This window comes from Mercenaria mercenaria, chromosome 1 (genome assembly GCF_021730395.1).
Source record: "Mercenaria mercenaria strain notata chromosome 1, MADL_Memer_1, whole genome shotgun sequence".
Lineage (NCBI taxonomy): Eukaryota > Metazoa > Mollusca > Bivalvia > Venerida > Veneridae > Mercenaria > Mercenaria mercenaria.
This window is the reverse complement of record NC_069361.1, coordinates 7178251-7194176: the sequence shown is the minus strand read 5'-3', so window position 1 is coordinate 7194176 and position 15926 is coordinate 7178251. Positions and strand designations below refer to the sequence as shown.

General features: G+C 35.6%; 1 protein-coding gene across 1 annotated transcript; it reads right to left on the bottom strand.

Annotated features, from left to right (window-relative positions):
* Positions 1-3179: 3179 nt before the first annotated feature.
* LOC123524609 (arylsulfatase H-like) lies at positions 3180-15650 on the bottom strand. The gene is made up of 6 exons (XM_045302918.2): positions 15569-15650; positions 12119-12241; positions 11605-11786; positions 11106-11328; positions 7555-7839; positions 3180-4181 (listed from the first exon to the last, which is right to left on the bottom strand). Exons 1-6 carry the CDS (start codon positions 15648-15650, stop codon positions 3838-3840), a joined length of 1239 nt encoding a protein of 412 aa, XP_045158853.2. The 3' UTR covers positions 3180-3837.
* Between the last annotated feature and the right edge of the window lie 276 nt (positions 15651-15926).

Genomic DNA, 15926 nt, shown 5'->3' with positions numbered 1-15926 from the left:
AATATACCATTCAAACGATCTTTCTAGCGATCTTATAACGGGTTTTGCATATTACACATTTATCGTTCACTTTTTACTTGTAATTTCTGGAGATGTCGAGTTAAATCCGGAGGCAAATAACACTGAAGAAAATTCGATAATCTCTATTTTTCATCAAAATATTAGAAGCATACAAAATAAACTTGATTACACAGATTAAAACAAATATTTCTGATTATGACATTTTATGTTTTACTGATAGCAAACTATCAATTGATATACCAGAAAATAATGTTACACAATTTTTCGGCCATAGATGACCCAATTTCAAACTTAACCTAGATTTCATAAGGATGAACAAAGCCAAATCTATATCCCCATCACAAATAGTTGATGTAAGTGTCATAGACATTAATATAAGATGACCACATTGAAATATCAATCATCCAAGGTGTTCACACACCATTTCACAGCTGCATATGCATTTTGCAAAAGATAATTCACTTTTTTATAACTTGCATAAGTAAGTAGAACTATAAATACTTCTTTTTCATCTCAATTAATAGGAGAGGTACTTATAGTGCGTTTATTAAAAGAAGGGTGATGACACTGGGGAATTACATATTTTAAGTAATACATGTATATATTAACAGTATGTTTTTTAAATAGTAGCACTCATTTCTGGCAAACAGGAGGTGTGCTTTTATAAGAAATGAGGGGGATCGGGGTATTCAAACTGGGGTAGTATATCCAGACATACGATAGCAAGGGCTCGCTTGATTTTATTGATGTTCAACAAAATCGAACTATGCCTAAAACTTTTACAGTTTCATCCATATTTCAAAAGTGACAAAATACACTTTACAATCTAGGATGTACAACTCGTCGAAAACAAAATGACGTCGTTATCTTAACCAAGATCTAAAATACCATTTCATATTTGCCTGATATTTAAACGTATATTCTTGCATAAAAACTACTTTTTTTCACTGGATCCGCCCATGTATAACCGGGAGAAAAATCGTGTGCAAACAAGGCAATTCACGTGCTGTTAATACATGATTTTTATTTTTGAAATGCTTTGCCAGGGATGTCTGTATGTATTTCTGCGCAGACTGATATTTGGCATCTGCATCTTGTTTCTTCCATAATAACCTCTTCTTGTAGCATTATAGATACACTGTAATCCATAGTATGTTTAGCTGTATCAGTTTCCAACCCCAAACGTACTGCCCCCATCAATGTACGCTCTAGCTTCTCTTAGAGTTTACTCCCTTTACAAAGCGTCTGTTCAGTTATTGTAAATAACTGTGAATAAATAAGTATCGCGTGTAACTTGTGCTATTGCCCGTTTTTAGGTATTATATTAATGATTTTTGTTAGTATCAGTCGGTTTGTTTTTACCTGATTGTTCGCAGAATTCATATAATAACCTCGAAAGCTAGTCACTAGCTTCGTACTCATCCGTACTCTGTTTGTTCGTACTCAAAATAATTCGAATGTAAAGTTGTTATTCTTAAAATAATTGTGTTCCTGTTTATCAATTATTTTAGTTATATGCAAAATTATGTGTAATGTAACGTTTGTAATAACTAAAAATAAAAATAAGATGCTCAAAAACCTTCAAATCACGCTTTTAGTAGTGTTGTTGTTTTTCGATGTAACTCATTGCAGACTTGGAGCGGTCTTCTGCGCATGCCCGAAAGTGATTATCAGTTCTAGCGCACGGCAAAAATATGCATATTTTTGCATGTCCGCATGCATTTAGTGTACTATATGCATAAAATACTGACTAATGGTTAGGGTTAGTATCACCATGGTTACAAAATATATACATTTAAGATATTTTCGTTCAAATTTAGTTAATCCGGTATGTACCGGAGACTGTAATTTATACCGGCGCTCCAAGTCTGCATTGAGTCACAGTCGTTGTTTTTAGTGCCCCGGTTATGGATATTTAAAACATGTTTACCGTTTCCAAGAACAACAAGAATGGTAAATAAAAAATGTACCGGAATCGTCAAGTCATCACATATGAAAACAATGCATTTAGTCGTCGTGTAATGTTTTTTTATGCAAGAATAGCGACAATACACGTTTGTTTTGTGTATTAACGCCTGCAGAAGCCCTTGGGATATGTTTGTGACCGAGACCGAGACCGGTCACAAACAATCCCGCGGGCTTCTGCAGACGTTAATACACAAAAAAAACGTGTATTATCCCTACATACACCTCTGTATTCTTATAAGTTATGTTCACACGTCGAATAAAACACAACATTTATGTGTAGTTTTGTGAAATTTTAAACAAGAGGGTCACTGACCATAAAGCGCTCACCTGTGTACAAGGCTTCAAGTACAGAGTTAGGTTTGTTCTATGTTAGCTTATATTATATACATTTCACTCACATTTTTGAACCTAGGGCAATAATTTGAATAATTACGGCATAAATTACAAATCTGATTCACATGCCAAATATCAAGGCCCTAGCCATTATTGATTCAGAGAAGAATATTTTCAAAGTTTTTTATATAAAACCTATAGTAAGTACATGTCAGACACAGGGGCGTGGCCATTCTTTTACCTTAGGGTAATAATTTGGACAAGTATGGTAGAGAGTCAAACCCTTATATCAAATGCCAAATATCAAAAGCCCTAGAGAAAAGGATTTTTAAAGTAGCTAAAAATCTAATTTTAACCTAAAAGACCCATATGTTCAATGACCCGGAACCATTTGAACAACTTTGAAAGAGGGCTACCAAGAGATCATTTGTGTAAAGTTTCATCAAAATCCATTCCGTGGTCCACAGCGTGATTACAAAAGTTAACCCTGAGCATTGCTCAGGTGAGCTAAAAATGGAATAGAGTAATAAAATGAACGAATTTTACATCATAGCGCGATTCCATAATTTTTGAAACTGCAATTTAGGTAATCCAGCATTTGCTATTTGTCGGCATCTTGCAAGTTACTGTAAAAGACCTTTACTGTAGTTAGGCATACAATCAGACTATTATATCATTAATTAAACTTCAGAATTTCAGAAATATCAAATAATGGAGAGACATAATTCTGTTCTTACCACTACCCAGAAAATACAAACTGAAAACCCTTTATAAGAATACGGAGGTGTTGATTTTGATTTTACGCTAGAAAATAGTTTATAACTTAAAGGCGTACGCTAGAATTCCCCGTATATGAGATGGGCGAAAATTTTCCCAATAACAGAATTTCTTTAAACTTTGGATATTGAAGGACAATCATCTAAGAAACAAAAATATGCAATAAAAATCATAGGTCACCGGTATCGAAAAAGAGTTATCTGCCCTTGAAAACGCCATTTTTGGGGGAAATGCGGTTTTCAAGGGCAGATAACTTTTTTTCGATGCCGGTGACCTATGATTTTTATTGCATTTTTTTGTTTCATAGATGATTGTCCTTCAATATCCAAAGTTTGAAGAAATTCTGTTATTGGGAAAATTTTCGCACCAAATTCTAGTATACGTCCTTAAATGCTCTATTTCGATAGGGCGAAATAAGAACCCTATATTTTGTCCTATAACGTTTTTTACAGTTTGTAAATTTGAGACATTTTAATGTTTTATTTTCCAAATGAAATGAAGTGGTAAATTAGTAAAAAATATCAACGGCATAGTTTGATTTTGGTGAAATTTTGATACGTTAAGTGTGAAGTTATTTAAAACTAAAACACAGTACTGTCGATACAAACAAACATATATGATTTATGTTTACATAGATACTGTGTAGTAACTGCTTTTGTTTTCAAATATGAAATTTGGATATGATATATCTGGAGTAATAGTCATGTACTATAATATAAAGAATTAAAAGTAACATTTTCATTCCGGATATTTTGGATCAGTACAATAGCAATTAAAAGCAAATGTTCCATTACAACATGGCTGCCATGATAAGTTTGGCGCCAATTTTCTTAATGTAAACCCAGTCTCTGCTGGCTCAATAGAATTTTTATGGATTCCGATCGCTTTTAGAATAATTGGCGTTATTTCTTTGTAATTTTCAGAATGGCTGTCTATTGGGGTAGTTTCTCCCTGGTCAACGGTAATATCGTAAAGTTTTGGCGTTGCCAAGACGTCAGTGTTACAGCTGCATCCAAATTGGCACACGGTTGTTCCAGGAATGTAGTCAGGTTCACGGGTCACCAATTTCCACGTCTTTATTCCTGAGTCAGAAATACAAAACGTAACATTTTAGATAACAGCACTTGTTCTGAATAGCTTCAAATAACAACAACAACATTTTTCAAATATATTCTAGCACTAAACGGAAGTTTTATCGTCTTCGAGAAGTCTTGAGAAGTACTCATGCTTTAACATTTTCAGTCCCCCGCACTTTACATACGTTTGTTATATAGTTGCACTTTATTGCTCTAATCAATAGAAATGTCATATGAATGACAAGTATCTGTTTAAACAACAAACAAACAAAATATCCCGGGCATGAATGAATTGTTTCAAAGTGCGCTTGCACACAAGCGTTAGACATAAAAAGTTCCTTATCTGAAGCGAAAATTAACTATATTTACAATAGAGGAAAAAGTTTTAGCAGTTCAGTATCATTTTGCAGATTATTTAATGTTATAATCAGCTCCAATATAGCGCAGTTGCTTATTATCAGTTTCATGACTGGTCTATTTATAAACAAGAATTAAGCAAGAACGGTCTTGATTTTCGTTGTCATATGATGCGTTTTTACACATATTTGTCATATCAAACCATATTCCGCTCTTCAGCGTTAATCAGTCAAAACAGCAATCTGACTAAAGTTCTCGATCTTCCTAAAAGTTAGATCTGATGACAACCCATTCAAATTAATCTTTCTGTAAAACAGGATTTCCAATATTGCTATCTATATTTCAAACAATCTATTTTTCTTTGAACCAATCAGACGACTCGTTTGGTTAAAAGGGATTGGACTCAGATTTTGTTAAAATATTTCTTCATTAGAATAAAAGTTTCATTATTTTATGAACATAAGAACACGATGTTTTGTTTCTAAACTATTTTTAAACAAGTGAATGAAGTATTGCCATGCAATACAAAGTCCCCTGCTGGAAGGCACCTAATTTTCTCTACTGCAGTATAACAAAATGAACTGATATCTGTCAATGATGTATAAACAATATGTTATAACAACACACATGGATTAAAATTTGCATATATAAAAACCAACAGTTGTTTTCATATTGATCTTTTTTGGCCGATTATAAAAATGTTATCATATAAGTTATTTATAGTAACAACAAAAAAATCTATATTATAATATAAGTCCACAAGAAACTCTTTACCAGGTAGAGATAGGTAAAAAAAACATCTAAAAATTGGATGTTACATGCATGTTGTACCACAGAAAAGTGGTCTCGATTTTTCTCTACGACCAGTAATAAAAAAGTTATAATATAATCTATTTATAGTAAAAACAAAGGAACATAATTCTAAAAACAAGGGTGCCTCGTGGTGGTGACTATTTGTGCCAAGTTACATTAAAATCCCTCCATGCATGGAGAAGAAATGCTCCTGACAAGGTCATTCTTGATATTGACCTTTGACCTCTAAATATGACCTTGACCTTAGACCTAGGGACCTAGTTCTTGCGCATGACAATCCGACTCATGTTGGTGAACATTTGTGCCAAGAAACATTTGAGCTAGGGGTCCGGGATTTGCGCATGACACGTTGCATTATCATGGGGAACATTTGTGCCAAGTAATATTAAAATCCCTTCATGGATGGCAGAGTTATGGACTGGACAGGAAAAAAACTCTGTTGACCTTTGACCCTAACTTGTGACCTTGACCTTTGAGCTAGGGTTCCGGGATTTGCGCATTACACGTCGTCTCATCATGGGGAACACTTGTGCCAAGTGAAATTAAAATCCTTTTAAAAATGTTAGAGTTATGGACCGGACACGAAACAGACCCTGTTCATGCCATGTTAACATTTGACTGCTAAGTGTGACCTTGACCTTGGAGCTAGTGAGCTGAAAGTTGTACAAGACACATCGTCTTATTATGAGGTACATTTGTGCCAAGTAATATTAAAATCCCTTCATGGATGGCAGAGTGATGGACTGGACAGCAAAAAATCCCTGTAGACACTTGACCTCCAATTGTGACCTTGACCTTTGAGTTAGGGGTCCGGCTTTTGTGCATGACACGTCGTCTCATCATGGGGAACATTTGTGCTAAGTAATATTAAAATCCCTTTATGGATGACAGAGTTATCGACCGGACACGAAATTACGGACGGGCGGACGGACGGGACGGACGGACGGAATGACGGAAAAGCGCATTCCTATAGTCCCCGAAACTGGTTTTCAACCAGTAGGAGTCTAAAAATGTGAAATCAAGAAAAAATCACGCGCGAGTCGGGAATCAATCCAGGGCCTGCTTTGTTTTGGGACCATGGAGTCCATTCAACATATGTCTAATAGAGTTCCACTTAAACCGGTGCTAGGGGGCGTGACAGGTGTTGCACAATTTCATTACCTCTCATGAACAGACTCAATCAAACCGAGTCTGCTATTGTTCTTCTTGGTTGCATTCTTGCTCCCAAAGGATATTTTACAGGTTTTATTTCTTGGCCAATACACCACAGAGGAACACGTACTTACCGATGGTTAAATATAAAGCTTTATACCTTAGGCAGTTTACCTCCGGTGCCCCTTACAAACGCTTGTAAAATTTGAATAGAAAAACTAAGAAAAACAACCTATTCTCATGTGTTCCTATAAGCTTTCTTATTAGAATTATAAACCCGTACGTGATAATCACATATCGAAAACTGCAATCCCAGGTTAAATACACATTTTTTTTTAAACTTGTACTTTCACAATGTTGAAAGCAAGGCTCTTATTGGTCAACGCGAGTATCAGATCTAATGCGTTGCATTAATTGGAGATGGTCAAAACAGTGCTTTATCGCCACGCTCCAATACACTCGTGTGTCCAGTATACATAAAGCAAACTCAATATATGACATGTTTTTGTAACAATTAGTTTATTAAGATATCACTTCCATTAATCTATTACGAATATGCGGTCTTTATGACGACCTGTTTCTGATAAAATACGAAATACAATTTTCTAAATCACGAATCTGATTACATGTGTGTTTGCCTGTATAAAAATTTTATCTTTACTACTTATTTCCAACAAAATGTGTGGAATACAAAAAATGAATCCTAAACAGCTTGGAAAGTTAAGCATTTCACGATGTCAAAATTAACAAAAGAACACACTTAAATGAACACTATTTGATCTCATTTAGCAATACCGAAATCCAAGCGTATACACAACATGATGAATAATTCATGTAATGTTCTGACTATTGATCGGCAGCCATTCAATAAATTTTAATACATTTTAATTTCAATCAGTTCTTTTTCCAGGGTTTCACCATAGCTCAAAAACTTGGTGGCGAACTTTAGTCCCGTTGTATCATATAGCTCAAACAAAAGACCTGCGATATAAATAGAGATTTTCACTGGTGTAGGCAGCGTTCTCAAAAAGAAGAAACAATGTCAGGTGTTACTTACCGTCACGTGGCCGATATCTTGCCGCATGTAATATGTTACCACAATAGTGATATAAGAAATCTTGCGGGGATACCAAAACGTCTCTTTTGAGCAAAGGTAAAATATCTCTACCATCAATATGTCTGTCTGCAGGTAAACTGATCCCGGCAACCGACGATACCAAATTATAGATATCCATCAGTGATGTAGGTTCATCTGTGACTTTTCCTTTCTCTATAACACGTGGCCATTTTATCAGTCCTGGAACACGAATCCCGCCATCTGAGGCACCATGAGATTTTCCGCCTGGAAGCAAGAAACCAACAGGTATATAATGTTTAAACTAGCTTGTCTGTAAATTATAGAAGAATTTCGATTTGGTAATAAGACAACAGAAGGACAACACAGCAAAAGGTCAACTGATGCAAGTCAAACATAACATAACACAAGGAGCGGTCTAAATTAGTTTTAGGGACTATAGAATTGTGCTATTCCGTCCGTCCGTCTGTCCGTGTTTACATTTGCATACTTAGGTGGCTATAGGACCAATAGGTAACTGTACTTTTTCTTTGATGTCATTCATTCCAGCTTTTATGTGGCTATTTTTTTTCTTTTACTGGGCTAAAGGATCAATAGAGCGAACAAAAGAGTAGCCACTTAAATACCCATATGTAGGAACGTCCATCCGTCCGTCACTCTGTCCGTCCGTCCGCAATTCGTGTCCAGCCCATAACTCTGTCATCCACCAAGAGATTTTAATATTACTTGATACAAATGTTTTTTTTTATGATGAGACGTCGTGCAATTTGCAAAACCTGGACCCCTAGCTCAACGGTCAAGGTCACACTTATAGGCCAAAGGATTTTTTCCTGTCCGGTCTGTAACTCATTATTACTTGGCATAAATATTCCCCATAATAAAACATAGTGTCATGCACAACGTTCAGACCGAACTCTACGTTAAAGGTCATGGTCACCATTGGCGGTAAAAGGTTAACGTGGTGTGAACAGGGTCTGTTTCGTGTCCAGTACAGAACTCTGCCATCCATCAAGGGATAACAATATTACTTGGCATAAAATAATTACATTACCATAATCAGACGGCGTGTCATGCGCACAACCAAGAACCTTAGCTTAAAGTCAAGGTAACACTTGGAGTTCAAAGGTCTATAGGGTTCTTTTCAGTCTGGTCCATAACTCTGTCATCCATAAAGCGATTTTTATATTACGTTGCATAAATTTTTCCTATGATAAGCGGTCATGTTGTGCACAAGACCCGGACCCCTAGCTTACAGGTCAAGGACACTCTTGGACGTTAAAGGTCAACATGACTTATTTCCTGTCCGGTATGTAACTCAGCAATCCATGAAGAGATTTTAGTATAAATTAACACAAACGTTCCTCATAATAAGACAATGTGTCATGCAAAACAGCAAGACCCATAGCTCAAGGTCAATGTCACACTTGGGAGGTCAAACGTCAATAAAGTATTCTTCCTGTCACTCTGTCATGCACTAAGGGATTTTTTTTTATTACTTGAAAGAAGTGTTTTCCCATAACAAGACGACGTGGCCTGTACAAACCAATACCCCTAACTCAAAGGGGTCGGATGACAATAAGTTTTTTTCTTCTCCGGTCCATAACCTTTTCATCCATCAAGGTATTTTTGTATTAAAGTGCTCCCTATCTACAGCGGTCCTCTGAACAACATTTCCCTCCTTGCAACAACATTTGCTACTCACTCCAAACTATGCTTATTGTTCTTTATTTTACTTCTCTAAACAACTCCCTCCGAACAACAACCAAACTTTCCGTCTCCCAAAGGGTGATGTTGTAGAGAGGCAACACTGTACTTGACACAACTGTTTCCTATAATGAGACGACGTGTCATGCTCAACACTCAGATCAGATCCCTAGCTCAAAGGTCAATTTCACTCTTTTAAGTTCAGTTGGGGTTTTCTCCTGTCCAGTTCATAACTCATCCGACAAGGGGTTTTATTACTTTTTGGCACTATGTAGGCCAAGAACCATAGTTCTAACCTGTATTTTGTCAGAATTATGACCCTTTTGTATTAAGAAACTCTAAACTATAACTCTTTTCTTACATATTGTCCAGTATTTGCAGACAAGTGATGGCACCCGCAGGCGGTGCTCTTGCATATATACATCACTGCGGTTGAGATAATTAGGGAGTATTGCATGGCAATACTTCATTCACTTGTTTAAATAAATGGCTCTTAGAAGCTCAGTGTATAATATTTTTTTCTTTTTCAGTAGACGCGAACAGTCTGTAAATGATTATAAAGTCGCAAACAATCAGCTTAAATCACAAGTAGTTCCGATAAGAAATCTAAAACAACTAAAGCTGAGTTTGCGATAGTTCCGTTAAGTATTTTCGTATAGTCAAAATAAAAAAAATCGTTATGCAACAAAATAAGCGTAGTTTCTGTTAAATCTGAGTCTCATAGGCCAAAGCATTCTGATAAACTGAAGATATTCAGCGAATATTTAATTGCATATAGACGGATGAACGGTCATCACTTTTATATAATACATCAATCTGGTCACCTAGCATGAGGGTAGCCTTGGCATTTGACCAAGAAACCCCAGAATCAAAAGGGTTCCATGACGAATTTAAGTCAAGCTGACCTTGAACTCTGAAAATATGATCTAAAATTCAATAGGGATTATTTATAAACCATACACCTTCCAAGTTAGAAGGTTTAAGGTCAAAGTGTTATTTTTAAGCGAAAACTGTATTTGTACCAAAGTCAGTGCGACAATTGGGCAACGTGCCCTTGAAGTAAATAGTCACTTTGACTTTGATCTTAGACCCTATATCCTCAAAATGTACATGAATTATTCACTGCTAACGAACAATGTGCATACCAAGCTAGAGAAAGGATCGTAGTTGGTTATGACGTTCTTAAGATATTCAGCGGAAACGATTTTATACATGAAGAACGCGACACATCAGTTTCTGTAAAAGGCAATTTGATAGGTTCTGTACAGCCTCTTTAAAGTTGTTAGCACATTCATATTTAATGCACGTTCAGACTATGTACATAACCGTTTAGATACATGAAAGTTTAGACACATTATAATTTTATTTGTTTCAGTTCTCTTTTATTGAATAGGCACATATTGTATTGAAATCTACAGGTGTCAATGATCAGTAATGTCTAAGCAGTATACAAAATGCATAATGAACGAAATTATGACAAATATGAAATCATAAACTAAATCATAGACACTGAATGTAAAGAATATAGGGTCATGCCATTTACTAATTGCTCTTCATACAAACAAGAGCGCACTGGAATCAGTTATACTGTGATGAACAAAGAATATTATGCCTTTCTGCGCAACAACTGTTACATTGCAGATTCTTGTTGATTACATTTCAACAGGAAACCCATTTTGTTATTACCTTTAAGTAAAACTTTTATTTCAAATGCATGGGTCAGTTTTATTTGTCAACTGAATAATGTTACCTTATTAAAACCATTCACAATCTTCGTGTCTTATACTACAAACCAGCAATGTTAACATAACTAGTACAGATTTTATTACCTTTTAGTATTCCGTTAAAACCTCCGTCAGTACCTTCCTCCAGGTGACCTCCATGATCCGAGGTAAAGTGAACAAGCGTATTGTCATCTATTCCAAATTCTTTAACTGATTTTAGAATTTGTCCGACTGACCAGTCAAGCTCTTCCAAAGCTTCTCCATATCGACCAAACTTGCTCCGTCCCTCAAATTGTTTCGATGTCGTCAAAAATGTGTGTGTATGTACCTAGGACATAACAAGTAAAAACGGTTTACCCGAATTGGTGGCGTTTTGAACAAAATCCAGGCCTTCATTTACTAGACGTTGACTTAATCCCGCCAGTCTAATTGGTTGCTCAACTAGATCATAATTTCTGTAAACGAAACTGTTCAAAAGGGTGAAATTTTCAAACAGCAGGTACACTAGTGCCAAGGGTACAGACCAAATTAATAAAAAAACTATAAAAGAAATTGCGCCAAAATAATCTTCTCTGAATAAACACCAAAGAGCAACAGCGGTTACAGCCCATATTGAAAACAATTTCACATACCAGCCAGGTATCTGTCCTGTTATTATTCTACTTTCGCCTCCACAATCGCCCATGTTAGAGTGAATAGGTCCATAAAAGTAATCAAAGCCTTGGTTTAACGGATGATGTTCAAAGTCACCAAGCTTTTGCTTGTGAATACCTAGATGCCATTTACCTGAAAATTATCAAATTATTTGTTAGTATCTTAATTATGTATACTGAACAAGCTGGAGCCTATCGAGCATGTCCTACGAAGCGGGATCGACAGTGAGATTCAAATGAGATTTAAGCATTATTCAAAGCCGAGCTGCATAAAATAGTGTAGACTAAAAACTATTCAAGACAACCGTAATAATTAAACAATATTTCTGTGATTTCATGATTTACTCTGAAACCTTAAATAAACATGCACTATGTTTAAAAGAATAATATTTGTATTGTATTTCCTTAGCAGTCCAAATTTTGAACTAAGAAATTATGAAAGTTTCAGTATATAGAATATTTTACCGAACAGTCCATTTATGTACCCAGCTTTCTTAGTTTGTTCAGCAAAAGTAATTTCCGGTGACGGAAGTCCATAGCTCGAGGACGCCCATGCTATTACTCTCATCATGATCGGTGCAGCCATTCCTGTAGATTTAAGTAAAATTATCGGTAACTATTTCATGAATAATTGTAACAGTCCAAAGCTTGGATGAGACAGTTGGCACAGGTCCAACACCCTAACACGTAAAATAATGTCCGTTTCTTAAACCAACACTCGAGCAGCTTCAGCGGATTCACAGTATCGGACTTAAGGAGAGAGAATTACACGGAGAAATCTGCGGATAGACTTCCTCCCCCACCAAAAATGTCACAAGGATTAGATTCCTTATTTGTAAAGAATATAATTTAAAGACAAAACCTGTCCAATATGTAAAGTATGTAAGCCGGGTCGTATATATTTACAGCGTTTTCGTCAGCACGTGAATATTGGGACAGGAGAAAAATTAAGTTTCAACATTACCTGCTAAAAACAATGAAATATCTTTTTGTTGTTATTTTAATGCTGGGGGTAGAGTAGTAAAATACTGGTGCTGTATATTTACATATAGATTAACATTTCTGGCATTGGGTCATTAGTTAAATGTAGAGAATAGAGAGATTGGGTCAACCCCTGCTGCAAGTAACACATAAATCTGATTTAAATAAATTTATAATTTAAGTCGCCTTGGATCAGCTTGGATAACTATTCAGGAAAAGACCAGCGATTGGAATATTTTGTCTTTAGCCTCACCAAACATCTAAGTTTACACTACATTTCAGTGATGACGTTTATAAGAAGTATTTTTAGAAAGTCGCATAATAATGTTACTGGGATATACAACGCAATTTTAAAGACTATTTTGACAGAAAAGTCTCCATAAGAGGATAATGCTTTCTTTTTTTTTCGTTTAAATTACTGTCAGTTTTACGATATATCTTCACGAGGCAAAGGTTTGTAAGCCTTCATGAGATAGATAGTAACGGGAAATGAACTATGGTTCATTTACACTTTTAATTAAGGGAAACGTTTGTGCCAGAATAGTTTGCTTACATGAGGCTGGAAAGTTCATTTCTGGCCACATAACACTAGTCAACAAAACATGTTAAACACGAATGCCCCCGTGACCTATTTTCAAGGCCTACAGACTCTGACTCTGAACACTATTAATGTCATCTACTGATCACAGGCAATCATCCTATAAAGTTCTACGACTGTAGGCAAAAGCCGAACTAAAATCGAATTTCAACTCAAGGTGACTACGACTTTGACCTATTATTGTATGTTGCCCCGTTTCGCAGGAGGTAGGGGGCAAACATAATTCAATGGTAGATGTATCTAATAAGATTTAGTGCAAACTTTCAAACTGTATGTACATGTAACGCAGCGATAAACGCAGGAGCTGGTTTATATATGGCCAGTTTTCAACTGTTTTGTGTAATGTACATTGTCTCTCAGGCATACCACTTATTTTCTGGAACCATTTCTAAATTCAAAAATCTAAAAAATGAAGTTAAAAATCATAAAAAGCCTCTCAAAAAGAGATCTGTTTAGTTATATTGAAGAAAATATTGCTGAGGCTAAGATCAGTAAGTAATATATTTTCAATGTGCTTACGCCATTTTCCGTCAATACTTAAACTCATATCAAGACGCTTGTGATCACTGACAAATTTATTTGGAATATTGTCAAATATGAGACAGTACGCTTGAAAATATAATTGCCTCTATTTTATTAGGATCGAATTCTACAAACCAAAGATGAGCCTATTGAGAAATAATAAAATGGTCATAATTCAAAATATCTTTTAAATTTGCAATATTGCCAGAGAAGATTCATCAGCAAACATACGGGAAATACACAATAAATTGTCAACGATATCATTTACATAGACGAGAAATAGCAGACCCTTGAGAAACTCCAGATGTCACGGGTTTGAAATCTGATTGAGACGACCCTTCAAATATATTTTGACAACCGTTAGATAAATTATCTTCAATCCAATTCAAAACATTACCGATAGTTCCATATTCTTGTAATCAAAATATTAAACCTTACTGTCTGCTTCAAAAACATTAGGCATTTATGCCCAAACTTAATTTTTCGTTGCGAAGGAAAGCTTTGATTCAGATTGATGTTTCATTCTTCCGACCACTTCTAGACTATGCAGTTGTCGTATGGCAAAACGAAGCAGCAAGAACTGTAACTGGAAAACACGATCCGTATCACAACCTTTATAAGTAAATAGGATGGATATCTTTGTCGCAAAGACAGGTATATCAGAAATTGAGACTGATGTATAAAATAAAACATAATATGGTTCTATAATACATAAGTAATTTATTTCCGACAATAACTTAATTTAAGAACTAGTGAGGATTATGTTTCCTTGTTTTGTTATGAGGTCTTAAGAAAACATATTGAAATATTCTCTAGATATTTTATACCATGTTTTATTTTATTATGGTATGAGCTACTTATTGAATCAAAACAGTAATTTAAGTCATGGTTTAAAGCACCAGAAGTACCGGAGATGTACGTTTTAGTTAAACAAAAGTATTCAACTTATCGTTCTCGACTAAGAACTAAATGCATTAACTGGAAGTTTTATCTTTCACAAATTACTTCGTCCCTGGTTTTAGTTGAGGTTGTGGCCATTATTTATCAGCCTGAGATAAATTGTACTTTATGTCACTTCTTTCGTTTTACTGTATTTCCCTTTCTCTCTCTTCTTCTTTTCAATGCTATTACACTTTGCAAAACCATATTAATACGTTTGTATCTACATCTCTTGTAATTATCACTGTTAAGGGGAGGGTACTTAATAGTGTTGTGAGAACTTTTTATCCAACCCTTTTGCATTTACTGTTGTTTGTACATGTAATCACGACGTAAATTAGTTATGCAATAAAATATGTTTTTACCACTTTAAGTTTTGACAAGGCTCATAAAAAGTTTCTGGAACTAAATCTGTTACACCCGTTATTCTCCTAAAATGCACTCTGTTCATAAGAATGTATCGCTTTGTCGTGGTAAGGGGCACACAATGCCTCGCGTGAATGGTCACTGTTACGTGTGCAAGGGATTCACATGTTATGTGCATTGCCTAGAGAACCATGTTGGAGTTTCAGAGTCAGCGACAGTAAACCAGTTATAACTTCCCAGTTGTGTCGCAAAGTAAATTAGTTTAAAGAACCTACTGGTAGTTCTGCCACTGACCGTTCCAAGACTGTACGGGTGACTGTTCTTTGAATGTGGTTCTTCGTATTTGACCTTGTTCTTTGTACATTCTGCAGATCATAAATTTCATAAGTCGTATGTCTTTGTATTACGTGTATATCTCTCGAGGATCTAGAGTACACATAGCACGTGACTGACTTATGTGTATCAGATATCATTAAATTTGACAGTTTACTGTTAAATTTAGTATTTACCTGTGCGAATAGGGTATCTACCAGTAAGTAGCGCCGACCTGCTATGTGTACATAAGCTTGCTGCCGCTAAATGCTGAGTCATTTTGACTCCGTCGCTAGCTATGCTGTCAATATTCGGCGTTCTAACGGAGTGATTGCCATAACACCCAATGTCGCCATAACCAAGGTCATCGGCAATAAAAAGGATAATATTTGGCTTGGCAACGACACAAGGAAACCAATTAAATTATTAGCAACAGGAGCGTCATTTTCCTGCAAAGGATACAAATGAAGTCATTACCAATAGACATTGTAAAATGTCAGAAGATTATTATGTGTAATCTTTCTACTACTTCATATTTTTGTACTTAAAGGCACT